The following is a 17,692-nucleotide window of genomic DNA, read 5'->3' as shown; positions in this document are numbered from 1 at the left end:
TTTGTTGCAGACTTTCCTTGGATTTTCTGGTTCGGACTTTTCCTGGATGTTTTCTTTTAGACTTTCTCTGGATTCATTGTTTTAGACTTTCCCCGGACATTTTATTTCAGACTTCCCCTGGATTTTCTGCTTTAGGCTTTCCTGGATTTTTTGATTTAGACTTTTCCTGGATTTTTTTTTTTTGTTTTAAACTTTTCCTGGATATTTTATTTCAGACTTTTCCTGGATTTTTTTTTCTTTTGGACTTTTCCTGGATATTTTATTTCAGACTTTTCCTGGATATTTTTTCTTTTTAGAATTTTCCTGGATTTTTTTTTTTGTTTAGACTTTTCCTGTTTTTTTTTTTTTTTTTTTTTACTGTTTTTGCATTTTTTTTTTCTTTTAGACTTTTGGAATATTATTTTTTTTTCTTTTTGCTTTATGCTCTCCCCCAGTTTTGTCTTTAGACTTTTTTTAGTCTTTCACCGCGTAATTCGACCGAGAAGAAGCTGAAAGGTTGGAGGGGGGGAAGGGAAAGCGGATAGCCGAAGCCAAACTCTAACAAATGAAAATGTTGGAGATTTGCTTGAAGTTGGTGGGTTGCAAATCGAAGAAAGGGCTCTCCTCCTCCTCCAGCTGCTACCTGGAAGGTGAGTACTGGGGGTGTGGGGCACAATATGACCCCCCTGTCCCAGACCTGGGGTTTATCCCGTGCTTCCAGGCTGGGGAAGGGCTGGTCCTGTCCTCATCTGGGCTGGGGTTCTCATGGGGGGCAGCATCCAACCCCAGGTGCCTCTCCTTAGCACTGGGTACAAAAGCAGCGCTGCTCTACCATTTATGGTTGTGAAATGTCAAGGGATCCTGCTGCCCAGCCATAAACAAAGCCCTATCTTCAGGCCTCTGCTTTAGTTTTTGTGCCTGAGAAAGGATCTCCCTTATTTTGGACTGGGGAGGAGGATGGCGAAACGAGCTCCAGGCTCAGGACGAACACTTGGATGAGTCCACCAGTAAAATACTTTCAGCATGCGCTAATACATGATCTCTGAGTTCCTTTTGGTTATCCTTGTGTCAGTTTGCTTCCCACAGGCAGATAACTCAGTTTTCTTGCGTTTTTGCTTTTATTTGCTTTTAAAAAGTTATTTTTGGTAAGCACTGAGATGTTAAACACATGGACCTGATTGTCAGATGGAAATCACGGGCGACAGTGGCACTGTGCCTGACCCGGGGGGTCTTTGGGCTGAGATCTTTGTGGCGTGACCTCAAGCAAGTTCTCCATCCCAGCCTGGCTTCGCACCCCACCTTCGGAGCAGTGTTGCAGTGCCCAAATGGAGCCCTGGCCCCTTTGCAGGGCTGCGGCCATCCCGCTGGGACGGGACGGGCTTCTGCAACTTCTTTTGTGTTGCTGACTGTTGCTTCAGTAAAAATAATCCACATGCCAAGCAGGCTGCGCTCACTCATCAAATGGGAGGCTGGGAAGGCAGCAGCTGATTTCCAGGGGCCTATCGCAAGGCACTGTTGCTCAACTCTCGAATATTCAGTGGAGAAATGGCCCTTGGGAATTCATGGGTTAGGAATCTTAGCATCTACAAATGGCTTCTTGTTGCGAAATGAAGAAACTGAGCATCAAATGTTGTTGTTTATCGAATGCGTTTAGTGGCTCTGAAGGATTTTCTGTTGTCTGAAATGAAAGAATAGTGTCCAGAGGACTTTTTTATTTATTTAAATTTTCAGAAACCAAATGGTTGGTGGATTTGGATGAATAATTTAGATCTTTTCTATGTGAATGAACTCTTCTGTGATCTTGGAGGTCTGAAGCCCCTGTGTCCCCTTCCCTGATGTTGGTCAGGCAGGGCCAGGCTGCCGGTTGAGAATCCTGGAGATGTGCTGGCCTCTCCTTTCTGACCCCTTGGATTTCTGAAGGCAGCCCTGGGAGAATAGGCAGGGGTTTGGGGCTCTCTTCCCCAGTGCTGAAGGATGGTGTTACGAGGGTGTTACCCTGGCTGTTGTTGCAAGTTTTCTTCTTTGTGTGTGTTGCAGCCACTCCTCCTCTCCCCAGTTTGCGATGCAGTTGCATAATAGGATTAGAGCATAGCTTGACTTGCGCCATACAGGCAGCATCGAGTTAAGAACGTCATCATTGACGCAATAAATATTGTAGTATTCCCACCTTCTGTTTCCCTGAGGTTGTGGTCGCCTGTGATAGGATGGGAAATGAGCATTGAAACAACTTTTAAATGAGCTTCTATCGAAGTTGCTCAGCCTCCTTTCTCAGCTTAGCATGGGGCAAAACTGAAGCCAGCATCCGGACAGCGTGGTGAAGGTCAACAAGTATGGGAACTGCAGCCTTAATGCTACAGCAGTTGGCTAGGACATGGGCAGCCCAGGAGCCACCAACTCAGCTGTAGGTCCCTAGGAAAGCAGGGTGAGAAGTGAGGATCTGTGCTTATTGGGCAAGGGGAAGCAGTTAAAAAAGTAAAGGCAGTTCTTGTGTTATTCCTTTCTAGGTAGTATTCCTAGGCAGCTTTCTTATTAAAGTTATTGTGACATTGAAGGCCCTGTTGAGGAGCCTTCAAGAAGAGCAGTGGTAGCTTGCCCCAAACACCTGTGCTCCACCAGCACAAGTGAAAACGTGCTTGCATTATCATATTACCCTTAGAAAGATAACAAGTTTGATACATGGATTTGTTATTTTGACAGCAGTCACTTGAGCTTGTAGTCCAATGAAGGTCAGACTGGCAGATCGTGAGAAAGGAACAGGCTTGGGTCAAGGGCCACAAACAAGGGACCTTTGCTCCTGGATCCTTGTGGGCAGCACGTGATGGCCGGTCCATTCCCGTGTATGCTCCACAGCCTCACTGAAGCTTCCAAAATGATTAAGGAGATGACAGTGATACCATTGGAGGATTCAACTCTGTTCTTGTTATCTGTGTTGTATGGGAAGCTCTTGAGGATGTGAGGGGAAAGCTGAAAGTTTATTTATTGTGGTAGACTATGAAAACTTAAACATAGCTGCTTAAAGGTTGAAAGGTCCATTAGTTGTGTGGAAAACCAGTTGCAAGCAGGAGGATAGATTCAAGTTCATAAATTAATAATTAATTCATAAATCATCATAGGATGGTTTGGGTTGGAAAGAACCTTAAAGCTCATCCAGTCCCACTCCCTCAGATTCCATCCACACCTCCCACTGGATCAGGTTGCTCAAAAGCCATCCAACCTGGCCTTGAACACCTCCAGGGATGGGGCAGCCACGACTTCTCTGGGCAGCCTCATAGTAAAAAATTTCTTCTTAGTATCTGATTATATATCTAATATCTAATTAATATCTAATCCAAATCTTCCCTGTTCCAGCTTAAAACTGTATTTCTTCTTTTGGTTTTCATGTGTTCACAAAAACATGGCAGTATTTGATGAATGACATGGGACTGCAACAAAATCAAGTCTGTTTGTTGCATTTATAAACAGTTCTTGAAAATACGGTATTGAGGCTGGTTTTGATAATAAGGCTGGATTAGAGTCAGGCACATGTGTATGTGTACATTGTTCTTGACCGAGTAATCAAAAGTTTTTTTTTTTTCATGGTACTCCTCTTCTGAAAGGCTTTTCTGCTCTGTTAGTTTGCAGGAATGGGGGTTGTTCTGTTTGTGGTGGTGTGGAGCGATGATAGTAGGTGCTGCATCCCATCGCTGGGTGCTTTGCTGTGTATGGGCAGGCTTGCCTACTCACTGGAGAAGTTGAGACTTGATCAAAAATAAGTTTAAACTGGTTCTAACGATTACTGAGATTTCATGGTGATGTTTGAGCTGACCATTTTTTGCCCTTGTTTCTATTCCCACTAGTAAATACTATTTTAAAATGTGAGAGATCTGAGTTTCTATCATCTGCTTTCTCCTTTCTGCCTTTGCCAAATTGAGTAATTCCTCGCCCACTTCACACCAAGAAAGGGTAAAGAGTAGAAGGGAAGAAGCACAGCATGTACTGCTGCCAATCCGATCTGCAAAACAGAGTGTGTCCATGTCCCAAATAGGGGCTGGAATAGTCTTGCTGCCTTTTTGGGCTTGCTCTGCCACTGGAAGGCAGAAGCCTTGTTTAAAACCTGTCAGCGTTCTCTGTAAAGTTTAAAACTGTTTTGGGGACACTACTGAAGTTCTTTGTTTTCCGACTGAAATGATTTCTGTCCTGCCAGCTGTCAGATTGTCTGTGTTTTTTTTTGTTAACCGTATCTTATTACAGCCAGAGCAGCCGAGCCTGTGGAGGAGCAGCGCCCGGAGCCATTGCTCTGTTCCTGGAGAGTTTCTTTTTGTGCACTTGGGCACGTATTGAGCTAGACCCAAACCTGCGGTGCCAGCAACTCATCCTGCCCCAGTGTCGGTGGGATCAGCAGACAGGTCTTTGGTCAATCTGTTAGGAAGAGCGAGTGCCTTAAGCCAGCATTGCTGCCTCCCAGGGAAGAGCCTTCTGTTTGTTTCGTCTCTTCCATGTCTATTTTCTGCTCCTCACCTCTTGGCCTCTCATCTACACTCACTCAGTAGAGTTCTTGCTTTTAAAGATGTTTATGGCTTTGTAGTGGCTTGCTAGTTATGTGCTTGTTCCAGCGATTCTCGCCTGTCCCATCCTTACTAAAAGGCTGATGGTGCTGGCCACCATTTCCCATGGGCTGTGGTGAGGAAAGGATTATCATTTCATAGGAAAAGCTGGTACTGTCTTCAGATCTAAAACTGATCATCTACAGGCCTTTTAGTCCTTCCTGGAGCAGTCTGGGGCTGCTTAGTAAAACAGGAAAACAAAGCAGTAAATCTCAATGATTCTTGCTGGGTGCTTTCTCTCCCCAGAGCTCGGAAACAAGCAAACTTCACTGCTTCTGCTCCCTTAGTAAGGAAACCAAACCAAGAACTGTAAAGGTAAAGCTTTCAGAAATGCTCAGTGTTGTTGAAATTCCCTTGGATCTAGTTGCTCTTTCCCCTTCCTCTCCCAGAGGTTCTGACCTAAGGGAAGGCAGCAGCTCAGGAGCAGATTTGGGAATAAACTCCACGTTTCTGCCATGCCCACTATTCCACTGCATACATCTGTGGCTGTGACGAGCTGGCTGCAGAAAAATGCTATTGACCACGTTGCTAAGGGGTTATAAATGGAATAAACTCGATGAATGAACTCGAGTGGAACCTGCAGGGTAATGTAAGAGTGAACTTCCAAAGAAAACCAACCCAACCCACAACCAAACTGAAAACACCAACACCAAAAGCCACAATGTGACAAAACCATCTCTTGGAGTAGTGGGAGAATCTACATCACCAGGGATGCTCAGTGTTGGACAAGGTCAAACACTGCAGTGAGTGTGAAGGACACTCTGTGCACAGACAATGCAGCAGGAGCCATGTGTGGCCTTGGTCTCTTCTGTTTACATTCAGCAGGCTTGGTTTGCAGTGTTTGGAGTGCTGGAGGTTCCTGGTGATCATAGGAGGAGGAGCACAGCCTGTGGGGCAGGACGGACCGTGGTGGGGGTGGAAATGGGGTGGCATGGCTGGGCAGAGCAGCCCAGCACAGGGTGAGTGGGTCTGGTTGAGAGAGGCTGGGTCTGGCTTTGCACTTTTCGTCTCTGTATGTGTAGAAACAAGCAATATTTATAAAGTGATCATTTGTCCTCCCAGTTCCTGTAAGAATGTGGACTTCCCAAGTATCAGCCAAAAGCAGAAGTGACAGCAACAGCCTTTGTTGCAGGAGGTTACATGGCCTGTGCCACAGAGTCAGTGGTGGGAGAGGCTGAGTGCGATCTTGCTGAAAGGATGAGTCTGAAATAAAACGTGAAACCTTCCTTCTTTTGGAAAGCTCTGGTTTACAGCTTTTTTTTGTTTTTTAAAAAATCCATATTCCATCCAGCACAGGCAATCTGTGAGGGGCACTGAGGAGATACTGGGACAGAGAGACAGCTGCTCCATCATATGTGCTCAGGGTTGGGAACATTTGGAAGTATTAAGTCTGCGTAGCTCTTCTGACGTTTATAATAATTTATTCCAGGGGAAAAGTAGATTTGGAGGAATGTAGGGAAGGGAGAAACTTTAGATGGCATGTGCTACACCTCCAGAGCAATTGCTGGATGTATTCTGTGCTCCCTCACTCCAGAAACCTCGTGGAAAAAGTGCCAGCACATTTCCTAAGACCACAGGATGTTTGTTTTGTAGGGAGACAGGAGGTCTCTTCCTTCTCTCGGAACAGCCCTGCTGTCAGCTGTGGAGTAGTGAGTGTAACTCTGTGCTTCTGTCTCTTCTCTGACCCTTCCCTTAAATTGCTGAGGAGATTTGCTTGTGTTGGTCTAGACCAGAATTGTTTCTATGTGAGAACTTCTGACACCGTCCCTGACAATGATTCATGACTTCGTATAAACAGTAATTAGCCAGAGATAGTTAGTGCAAAATAAATACCTCCTGGTAAAAACTTAATTTAAGGGGGAAATGAAGATTTTTTTTTTTTTTTACGGCCAGTGCCTCAAAATAAAAGCTGTTGTTGTCTTATTTTGAAGTCTACTCTGCTTTAATTAAGAGTCATAATTTAGTTGGTGTTAGTTGAGAACTGCATTACAGCATTGCCTCGGGACTCCTCTCAGGAATGCAGGTGTCATCCAGAGCACGGTCTGATCAAAGTAATAAATTACAGTCTTGCTGGGATGCAGCAGAAGACAAAGTGGATGCATGGAATGAATCACAGGGCAGAAATAACAGATTGGATTGCGCTCGCTTCCTGCCCTGCCGCCGTGCCAGGATACCCTCCTGTAGGTACAGCAGCCTGGCTGATTTATTAGGAGGAATCCAGCCATTGAAGAGCTCAGCAGTGCTGTAAAATTGTAGTTAAAACCAGCAGTAGGAGGTAAAGAAGCTGTAGTGTGTAGAAAAAGACCCTCAATATGTATGAGCAGCGATGTCTAATTCTGCTCTTAAGGACTATGATGTCTGGGCATGCTAGAGAACAGCTCAGAGAGATAAATGCTGCTGACAGACGGCTGTACGTGTCTCCCAGATGGACACGTCCTGTCTGCTTCTCTCGCATTGTGATTTTGTGTCCCGAGGCTGCTGACAGCCTCCTCTGGGGGCCCAGACCTTTAAAAGTGTGTTTTGTCACGGTCTATCAAGCTTCTGCTACACTCGGGTCACCACAACCCTGCTCTCTCCTTTACGCTCTTCTCAATGTTGACTCGAGGCCTCTTCCTCCCTTGCTTGCTGCCCTTCAAGCTTCTTTCAATCACCACCATCCCCACTTGGGGTGAACTTAATTTGAGGTTCCTGCCTTCTGGAAACACTGGCCCTAACCTAAGAGCAGGGTCTTGCAACTTTCCATCGTGCTCTCCTGCATGGCAGCGCTCACACGCAGCGTGCTCCTCCCTTGGGGTGTAGCGGCTGAGCGGGTCGGCTTGGAGTGTACAAAGGATCCGAGACCATCTGTCCAGTGTACTTGTGTGGTTTTCCAGCTTAGCAAGTTCACATATATTGTTTAACAGCCCTTGCTCTTGCCAGTCCTGGGGTTTGCAGACAGTTATCACGGAGTCGGTGTTTGTAGGAATGTCATCGAGCAAAACCAGCCTTCCCTGACTTCCTTGCCGCAGCCTGTTGTTGTTTTCGGTGTTTGACACAGTGTTGTCTCATGGTCTGGATCGAAGCACATACCTTGGCATGTGTGTGCAGTGAGTCAGTCCAGCATCGCCGTGGCCTGGGCACGAGGGAGGGATTCTTGTGGAGTGCTTGGCTTTCCTCCCGCATCCCCGTGGCCGTACATGAGCCGTCCTTTGCTGAGCTGTGATCGTGCTGGAGTTGGAGGGGAGCCTGCCTTGGATTTCCTGCCTTCCTGTTGAATCAGCCCCCCATGCGGGAGGCATTTTCCTTCCTGACGGAGGTTATGGCCCATCCCACTGTGCAGCGTGCACTGGTTTGTACCATATTTGGGGGAGAGCACCACTGTGTCGCTCCTGGCTGAGGTTGTCTATCTATTACTTGCAGCTCTGCTGTCTGTCTGTTCCAGGTGTTTACGGATGGTGTAATTCCTTAGAGTATCGCCAGTCATTGCGGCACTACATGTTTGATAGGGAGCTTAATGGGCTTGACAGAATCAAAGCGTTTTCATGGTAAAACGGTTACAGCTTAATTTTCTGAAAGTGGATTTTGCGTTTCTTTTTTCGTTGTCCCTCTTGAAGCAAACCTGGGCTATTAAAGTATGTTCTGCGGGGAACAGGAAGGGAAAGCAAGGATGCCAAGGTGCTTTAGAGAACAACCCAAAACACCCACCACCTTTTCTAACTGTGGAATTGTTTAGAAAGAAGAATTGTGTGACTTCTCTGATTCATTATAAAAATCTGTCTCCCCGTAGACGTGGGGGGAGAATGGGCCAAACAGCGCGTATGCTTGCCGGTTGTTCCTTGCCCACATAAGTGATCTTGCCTTTTCCAAAGAAGACAATAGTACTCGTGTTGATAAATAATCACCCAGAGAACCTTCACCAGTGGTGATCTGACCCAACACATGGAAGATGCCAGATTGTCTGTGGGTGAATAGTGACACTGTCACCTCCAAAACTTAGAAAATAATGAGATTTGTTATTGTTCGTAGGGTCGGGCTGGGTTGGTTGGTTGGTTGTCTTTGAAGCCTTTCCCCATAGGGAAATGTATTTTGGGCATCGCCCAGTCCACACTTGGCTTCCAAAGGTTTTCCGATGTCGATCCTATCAGTTCTTCACCAGTTTTGGTGCAGCTGATACCAGATTTCCAGATCAAACACGTAATAGTGTTAAAAGCGTATTTTAGTGTGATCGCATCTACATGGCAGCCTCTGCTAGTGAGTGTCACAAGTGTAAAGAGACAACTGCACTCCCGGTGCGTAATAATGAAAAAGCTGATTGGCCTGGGATTCCTCTCTCCAAAGCCCTGCTGCCTGTGCTGAAAGAGGGGTTCAGCAGTGAAGGAGGGGAGCAGGGAGGGCTGATGCTGAGCAAGGAAGAGCAATTTTGTGGTGCAATGGTGCCGTGTTTCCTGTCCCTGTGGCTACACTGACGTTGATGTTTGTGTGCAGTGCTGTGACCTTGCTCAACAAGCTCATCCAGATGGAAAATAACCCTTCAAAAAACATGATTTTCACCATTTTCCTAGATTTGTGCCAGCACAGTCACCTTGGGGGGCTGCCAGAGAAGCCAGCGGTGGGACACTGGAGTGAGGGGGGCATAGCTACCTGAGCGTCACTGCCGCAAACCGTGAACCATGGCCCACAGGGAAGGGTTTGCAGGGGCCACCACAGTGAAATCCTCTAACGTACTTGGACATGCCCGATACTGAATATTACATACTTAAAATGCTGCAGTGTACGGAAAACTTTGGTAGTCGGTTTTGCTCATTTGTGAAGCTCAGTTTTGAGGAATTTCTGTTTCTAGAGGTGTCTCTGGGCTCCTAAAAATACAGAAAGTTCATTGTGTGAAGCACACTTGCTGCTGTGCTCTGGTTTCAAGAGCCGGAGAGAGAGTAACAAAAAAAGACACAGCTTTGTACTGAAATAAGAAGAGAAATGTTAAATAATACTGCGAACAGGGGAAATTTGTGTCTTGGTATTATATACCTTGTCTTATAAATCTTGACCTGCTTGGCACTCCGTGATGCACATTTGGGTGATTTTGTTTATAGGATAATTAAGGAATTTACCTTTTAAAGGGCTTGGGTTTATTTTCAAATCTAACTATTCCAGCAGTTAGGCATGAACCAAAGGATTTACAGGCAGTAAACAGCCTACTTGAGCAGCATTTGCTGGAAAGAGGGAGAGGACCTTTCCCTCTCCCGCTGTGGGAGGCAGGAGCTGGGGGCTTGGGGACAGCTCTGGGATGCAGGTACCCTGCCGATGTGGTGGGAGATCTGCGTTGAAGCGCTGTCCATATCTGTCCTCCGATGCGTGAGGAGCACACATGAGAAGAAACAATGCAAATTAGGAAATCGGGGTGCGTGGGTTAACTGGATCGCTTTTATCAGCAAAAATTAACCTGCTTTTTCTCTCTCTCTCTCTCTCTCTCTCTCTCTCTTCCTCCTCCAGAAGCCCTTCAGAGGCCGGTAGTGTCGGACTTTGAGCCCCAGGGTCTGAGCGAAGCAGCTCGCTGGAACTCCAAGGAGAACCTTCTGTCCTGTCCTAGTGAAAATGATCCCCATCTCTTTGTTGCACTGTATGATTTTGTGGCGAGTGGGGACAACACTCTCAGCATAACTAAAGGTAAGGTAGCTGGGCAGAGCAGCACTGGGAGCGTGTGAGAAGGCATAGAAGGAAAAGCCGCTGTGGGATGGCTGCTGAGTTATACACTAAACCCTATGGAATTTTTTTTACTGTGGGAATTCTTCTTAAACAAATACAAATGTTTCACAAAGTCATAACCTTTTAAAAGGTTAAAACTGCATGAAGCTTTTGCATTGGGCAAGAAACTATTTGTGAAAACCAAGGTCTCCATTAGGAGCAAGAATTTGAACTGAGAAATTAAACTAAGCTGATTTTGGAGCCTGGCTTCTGCCATTTTCATAGTTCTCCAAAACATAGTGCCTATATGAAAAATGACTGTACAGATACAGTGTTTCTTATTCAGTACTTCTGTTCCTTGTGTATATTCCAAGTCACATCTGCTTACCTGGCTAATAGAAGTTATTTTTCTGTTGTTTATCCACTCCTGTTCTCTCCTGGCCCCAGGAAGCCAACTCAGTTCAAATAAAATTTGCTGGATTCATTTGCAGTATCAAAGCTGGTGCAGAACTGCAGAGCCAAACAAACTCCTGAAGCATGCATGTGACTTTATTTAGCTTTGAGGAGTACACTCAGGCTTAAAGAAACACACATGCTTCCTGCTCAGTCAGATATCTGTTCCTATAGGAGATGATTTAATGATCTGTTAGCCAGAAAGAACCTGTCTGTGTCCTCAGCTTTTGTTATTGTCATCTCTAAATGTGTTTTCTTCTTGCACTAAGGTGAAAAGCTCCGTGTCCTGGGCTACAATCATAATGGGGAATGGTGCGAGGCCCAAACGAAGAATGGACAAGGCTGGGTACCCAGCAACTACATTACCCCAGTGAACAGTTTGGAGAAACATTCCTGGTATCACGGACCAGTGTCACGTAATGCGGCTGAGTACCTTCTGAGTAGCGGCATCAACGGTAGCTTTCTTGTGCGAGAGAGCGAGAGCAGTCCAGGACAGAGATCTATTTCACTGCGATACGAAGGAAGGGTGTACCACTACAGAATAAATACTGCGTCTGATGGAAAGGTAGGCTGCAGACTATCCAAACCATGAGAGAAAACCTTACTGGTATACTTTGTGCACTGAGCGTACAAGGTCAAGTAGTAGCAATTGAATTGAGCAGTTCTGAACCCCGATCACGATGCTCATCATCTGTAGAGACAGTGAACTGTGAGTGAAACAAAACAGGCTTAGTCCGTTAGTAAACTTCTGAGGGGTAATACAGCCCAGTAGCGAAATGCCATAAGGTAGGAGATACCAGTTACATCAGAGCTGAATGAAATAGATATCATTAATAAGATACTGTGAGGATAAATTCTTGTTCAATACGTTCAAAAGATAATCTCTGCAACTGCCAAATCAGAAAAGTCAAAGCCTGCTGCTGATAATCCTGCAGATATTAGGAACAGAATGCTTTTTTGAGCTATTCTGCAGTATTTTTAACTACTGTTTTGGTTTCTCTACAGTATTTCAGCGTGATCGTTGGAGACGGGTAGGCATTTTTGCTTTTATATGGGCCCAGTCTCTTAATATTTTTCCCCTCCATAGTTGTATGCTGTAGCAGTGTTGCAGTGCCGTGCTTTGTGGATGCTGCAGAGCAATGTTAGTGTAGAAGTGGAGTTTTTCACAGACTTTTTGTTTGAATTTCATGGAAACATTTCTACTGGCATTGGATTTCAGAAAATCTTGTTTTGACAAGTATATTTTAAGCAATGTCTCTTTAGATTCTGTGCAGCAGTTGAAGTGTGAGTCTGGAGCATGGCTGCTGAGGCTCTTCTTGCCAGCATCTGGTAGCTGACAGGTTCTGTGCCATAAATATACCTCAAAAGAAAAAAAAAATCAAGTCTAATAGTGACCCGCTGTGGCCAATTTTCTTTGTCCTGTGAGAGGTTTATTCTTCTTACAGCATTGTTTTTAGTATGAAGCATAGGGAACCACCGTGTTTCCTATTTATCAGACTTATCACTCTGAAACCTTTCATTAGATACATGGATTTTATTCAATAATGAAATGCTTTTTGTCTGCTTTAACAAACAGGTTGTAATGAGACAATTCTGACCATGTTATTTAAGGCAATGTATTTCCAAGTTACAGTGCTTTGATTCTTCCACATTCTGTGGTCAAAATCAGTGCTGGGAAATACTGATGTGCAGCACGCTTGAATGACCACATGGCAATCTGGAATATTATTCTTCCTTCTGTCTCTGTAGTTCATATTCCTTCGATTCTTATTGATGCTGGCAGATGAGTAATGCTCACACATCGACATTTTGAACCCAGTCCTCCTTCAGTTGGTGTAAGTCAGGATGTGTCCATGATGCGATAGCACGTTCTCCATTTTAGCTGTAAAAAGCTTTGGCGTATGAAGGCTTTCATCTCAGCAGAGCTGGTTTGATCCCTAAAAACAGCTCTGTAGTGCTACCATAATCCATTCAGGTCTGTATTAGCCAGGTTAACTGTTCATTTTCCACAAAGTTGCTTGAATTGGTGTTTTTGAGAAAAGGCCAAGGTAAGCACAATTCACTACAGCAGAGCTGCAGCTGGTGGTCGTTGGAAATACAAAATCGAGAAGCAGCAGCAACCAAGAGCTGTGGCTCCAGGCTTTGGCTCTTCGTGCAGGAGTGAGCAAAGAGGTAGCCACAGTCCCCTCCCCCTGTTGCCCACACCCCTGCAGACATGGCCATTTGCCACATCTACACATCAGGCCCTGCTGTTTGCAGCCTGGTGCGTTAAACCCCATCAGTTTGAGTTTGTGTTAATGAGCTGGGCAGTGAATCACTACAGCTTAGCGACAGACGTGCTGCCCGCTCTGTTGCTGGGCTGGGAGGTGCTGCGCTCTTCCAGCTCCCCATTCCCAGCTGTAACAGCTGAGGAGCTGGGAAGAGAAACAGCTAATATCCTTACTTTTCCCTTTGTGAAATGGAGACCACTGGAGCTGGTTCCCTGCTTTAGGCCACTCATGTCGTATTCTATTACCCGCTGTGTAACAGAGCGAAGGAAAGCACTTACCTTCAGCTCCCTGAGCACCTGGGGCCTTCCCGGCGAGCTCTGTCATTACTCAGCCTGTCCAGGGAGTTCAACATCTGCAAGTGCTGCAGTAAGGGTGAATGACTTTGGTTGTATCATATCCTGTGACCGAGAGAACTCGCGATCGGGAGAAAGAGGTATTAGAGGAATGTGTGGAGCAACTGCTGCTCAGCGCAGAAGTGTGCCATGTATTGCACAGTCTCACACAGGCTTTTTCCTGGAGAAAAACCTGAAGGGACTAGGACGATCAGAGAGTGCTGTAATGTTGTAATTTTAGCTCTGTTCATGTGAATGCCTTGGGTTTCAACAACTGAGGGAATTTTTTCTTTATTTCCCAGTTTAATGGGTCATATTCTTCCAGACCACCTTGTAATGTTTTGGTTTGTTGCTTGTTTTTGTTTTTTATGAAAACGATTAAAAGTGACTGTTCTTGATTTGGCTGGCACAGTGCCGCTCATCTTCTGGTAAACCACTTCCGTGGTACAAAGGACTTGGGTTTCCTGACTTGATAGGACTTGAGGCGAAGCCTCCTATTGAGTAACGCAACTGCATGAACAGAATTGTCCAGCCAGTTCTTCAAATCCTGCTGTCCTCAGCATTAAGGACACAGGATGTTTGTCCTGCTTGAGTCTCTTGGAGCCTCCTGTGGCTGAGCTGGATGCAGACTCACTCCTTTATCATGGACCTTCATGGATTTTTTCTGTGGATGTTCAGTTTTGTCTGCTGACTGGGGAGGGTGAATCCCATCAGGTTAAGGATGCCCCGGGGGTTACGTGGGCCAGTTCAACCACCACGCTTATAAAATACACCAGCCAGAAGCTGTAGATAATCAGCTAATTTGCACTAGCAGAGCCTCTTGGAACAGGAGCAGTTGTAGTTTCACTTCCGATGTGGAAAAAATTGCCCAAATAATGTGTCAGCAGTGCAGCCAGGAAGCAAACTGTGCGAGTCCCTGCATAACCTCGCATAGTACAGGAACGCTGGTCTCTTACCTCTGTGGGAGTACAGCTGGCAGCACCAGGCGGTTTTCTTGGGGGAAGTTATCCAGCAAGTGGCTTGAGTTAAGGCTCAGCGTTCGGGGCCAGCCGAGAAGGGAGGTTGCAGTGACTGGCCAGTGTGTATGCACTTGCTGGGCTGTGCCAGCAGCATGCTGTTCATAGCTGCTCCTTGCTTCGGCTTCTTGGGATACATGCTGCAAATTCCATGATTCATACTCTGGTTTCCAGTAGTGCTGCTGATGGGAAGTAAGGCCTCCAGGAGTCAGTGTTGGGATGTAATCACTGAGGTTAGGAGAACTGCCTACAGAATGAACGCATTCAGTGGGTAGATGTAGGATTTTTAGCCTAAATGGAAAGCTTTGTGTGGGTTAAGGCATGGAGAGTTGTCCTGTGGCCTGGACGGGGTGATCCTGAGTTCTGTTCCCCATTCTGCTACATGTTTCCTTTGAAACCTTTGGCCATTTATTTAACTTCTTTCTCATCTGTAACAAGATCATGTAATCTGTCACGTAAAATATGGATATCTCTAGTTCTCATGGGATTTTGAGGTCATGAAATACAACCCATCAGAAAAGCATTGGCAGCTTCCTTCATTGTACTCTCTGATACTTCCAAGTGATCCTGGGATTCAGCATAGTTTTCTATATCCACGCATTTGTGTTTTAGTGCTCACTGTAACACTGTCAGCTGCTAATACCCCTGTGAGTCCTGCAAGTCATTCTCAAACGGGTACGGCTTATTTGAAATTGTTGCACTGCCTGATGCTTGGTGGTCCAAGCCATGCAGCAGTAAAAGCCTCTTTTATATTGTCACTTGTTTGTTTTCAAAACATGAGTTTTCAAGGTGATTTTACATCTTTGACCGTGAAAAGTTGTTTGTTTGTTTTCTTAACGTAGTGTTGAAGTGAGATTTGGCTTGGTTGCTTTACCAGAATAATACCCCACTCATTTTGGTAGCGGCTGAGAACATGCTTCTCAGGAGGATGCTTTTATTTTTTAGCTATAAAGCTTCCACAGGAGTTTTGTTACCAGCAGCTGCAGCAAAAGAAAAGCAAGAGTGAAAGGAAAGTGGCTTTCTCCAGCCCAATGCCTCAAACCTTCCTCTCCCCCAAAGTGTGCATGTTGTCACCAGAGTGTTTAATGGCATGGGTTTTGTTCAGGTGGCTTACAGACAGGTTGGCCACTGTGCTGCTTCTCCCAGTCCCCCAAGCCCGGGTGCTATTGCCTGGAAATGCCTGTTGAACCAGGGACTGTGATTTCCCAGTGCTGGAGAGGTAGGTTTCTACAGCATAGTCCCCTTTTTTGGATGCTAAATGCTCTGTGAGATTCCCTTCCCAGAAACCTTATAGGGGTATCGTTCTGTTACTGAGGGTGTAGCTTCAAAGCTGATGGGCACCGCACACCTTACAGTAGTCTGGCCTGGCTCTGACTGATCTGTGGCGTTGTTCATCTCTAGGCTTGTTTTTCCCTTTTTGGGCTGCGCTGTGTTCCTGAGCTGAACGTTTTACCTTCCTGCGGCTCTTTTAAATTAGTCCATGACAAACATAGATTGGCAGGTTCTGCCTGTTCTGACCATAACAGTTACCATATGTACGTGAGCACACAGCTCGTTCTCAGAAACTGAAGTGGGGATTTGGGCAAGCAGGATGCTGAGGGGCAGAGAACTTTGGTCTGTCACTCTGACTACACTTGGGTAACACGGCTTCTCTTTTCAGTCACCTTTTTTTCTATGTAGTGTCTGTGTTCTCATATTCTTCAGGATATTTGGTCTTCTCCAATGCCTCTCATTCTCATTTTGGGTTTGGTGTAGTAAACAGGTGCCTGCAAAGGAGGAGTATCCATGCAGAAATTCCCATTGCCCGGTCCAGAGGCTCTACTCAGGTTTGAGGGTGTTTTTATCCTCCTTGCAAACGCTTCTTTTTTTCTCTTGCAAGTGCATCTCCCTTTTCTGTTGGGCACGTTCTTCACAGGTTCATTTTCTTTTTCCATTCAAAAATTCTGTCTACATGAAAGAAGAAGAATTTGACCGCAAGTCTGGGATTTCTGGATGCCTGGCAGCCCCGTCAACTTCACAGCCTCCCGAAATCCCAGACAGATGGCCCCTGCACACGCACAAACTGTCAGAGTGCGTAGCCAGCGAGTCAGAAGCGTTTGGGAAGTTGGAGCATAGCTATCGGCATGCAGTGTGCACAGTAAGGACGTTGCATCACACCAGTTTCATAGTGCATGGGCTGGACAGAAATCCAGGGGGCTGACACGGTGCTGCTCTTCCTTCACGGTTGTCCCTTGCCAGACCTTGGTCTTTTGTGAGAAAATGGAGCTCTTCAGCTCCCATGTGCTGCATCCAACATAGGATGTTGCTCTTTGATACAAAGCTTTCTCCTTCAGGTGTTATCAGCATCACTTACTTTAAAGTTAAATCTCTAGCTTTTGTAATATTGCCAGCAGACAGCTGGGCTTGAGTGCGAAAACTGGAAATACAGAGCTCTAGTGGCAGGGAGTCACTTGGCTGTTGCCTTTAGTAGGCTTTTAGGCTTAAAATGGATCTTCTGCATAAATGTTAAAAGGTAACAAATATGGGTTATCATCCCTCACAGCGGGTTCTCGTTCAGTAGTAATGATTTTACTTCTGTGTTATTGATCGGTGCCCCTCACAAGAACGGAGCAGCCCGGCTGTATAACTTCATGCAAAATAATGTGCAGGAGTTTAGGCCAAAAGCAGGGAAGGCATTTGTTTGCTTAAAGGAAAATGTAGGCAAGTGAAATGTCATAACCCAAATAGCAATAGTGGAATCAAGACACCAAGGTTGATAACCCTGCACTCCCACAGCCTCTACTGACCTGCCCTTTGAAAAAAGACATTTCAAGCAAAACCATACCAATACAGTGCTATTTGCAATCGTTCCTTTCATAGTTTCAGCAAAGTGCATGTATTTGCTCCTGAATCCATGCATTTCCCATGTAAGTGTTGACTGTTCTCAGCTCTGGGATCTCGTGGAGCTCGTAGTACTGCAGATTGAGTAGAAGTGATACAACACTTTTCTTTCACAGTTTTATGATGTGATTTCTACATATAAATGCTCTGAAGTGCGTTTTGTGAAAGATCTTTCTCTCTCTGGTCCCTAGCTGTATGTCTCTTCAGAGAGCCGCTTCAACACCTTGGCAGAGCTGGTCCATCACCATTCGACTGTCGCAGATGGGCTCATCACCACTTTGCACTACCCGGCGCCCAAACGCAATAAGCCCACTATTTATGGCGTCTCTCCCAACTACGACAAGTGGGAGATAGAGCGAACTGACATCACGATGAAGCACAAGCTTGGCGGAGGGCAGTATGGAGAGGTGTACGAAGGAGTCTGGAAGAAGTACAACCTCACAGTGGCTGTGAAGACACTAAAGGTAGGACTCGAGTCACTGAGAGTTCCCATTCATCTGCTTTGAGGAGGAACCAAGTTC

General features: G+C 45.7%; 1 protein-coding gene across 2 annotated transcripts in view; it reads left to right on the top strand.

The window, feature by feature from the left end:
• Window positions 1–17,692, top strand: part of ABL1 (ABL proto-oncogene 1, non-receptor tyrosine kinase) — an 80,386-nt gene that overhangs the window by 46,292 nt on the left and 16,402 nt on the right. Inside the window, exons 1-4 of one of the 2 annotated variants that reach the window (XM_009569475.2) lie at window positions 406–629; window positions 10,029–10,202; window positions 10,943–11,238; window positions 17,363–17,635. In XM_009569475.2, coding sequence (XP_009567770.2) covers window positions 545–629; window positions 10,029–10,202; window positions 10,943–11,238; window positions 17,363–17,635 — 828 coding nt within the window. In that variant the 5' untranslated portion in view covers window positions 406–544. Of the gene's footprint in view, window positions 1–405; window positions 630–10,028; window positions 10,203–10,942; window positions 11,239–17,362; window positions 17,636–17,692 lie in introns of those variants that run through there. The other variant, XM_009569473.2, reaches the window with a different exon arrangement.

Source organism: Cuculus canorus, chromosome 19, assembly GCF_017976375.1.
Source record: "Cuculus canorus isolate bCucCan1 chromosome 19, bCucCan1.pri, whole genome shotgun sequence".
Taxonomy (NCBI): domain Eukaryota; kingdom Metazoa; phylum Chordata; class Aves; order Cuculiformes; family Cuculidae; genus Cuculus; species Cuculus canorus.
This window is presented reverse-complemented; position numbering and strand designations above follow the sequence as displayed.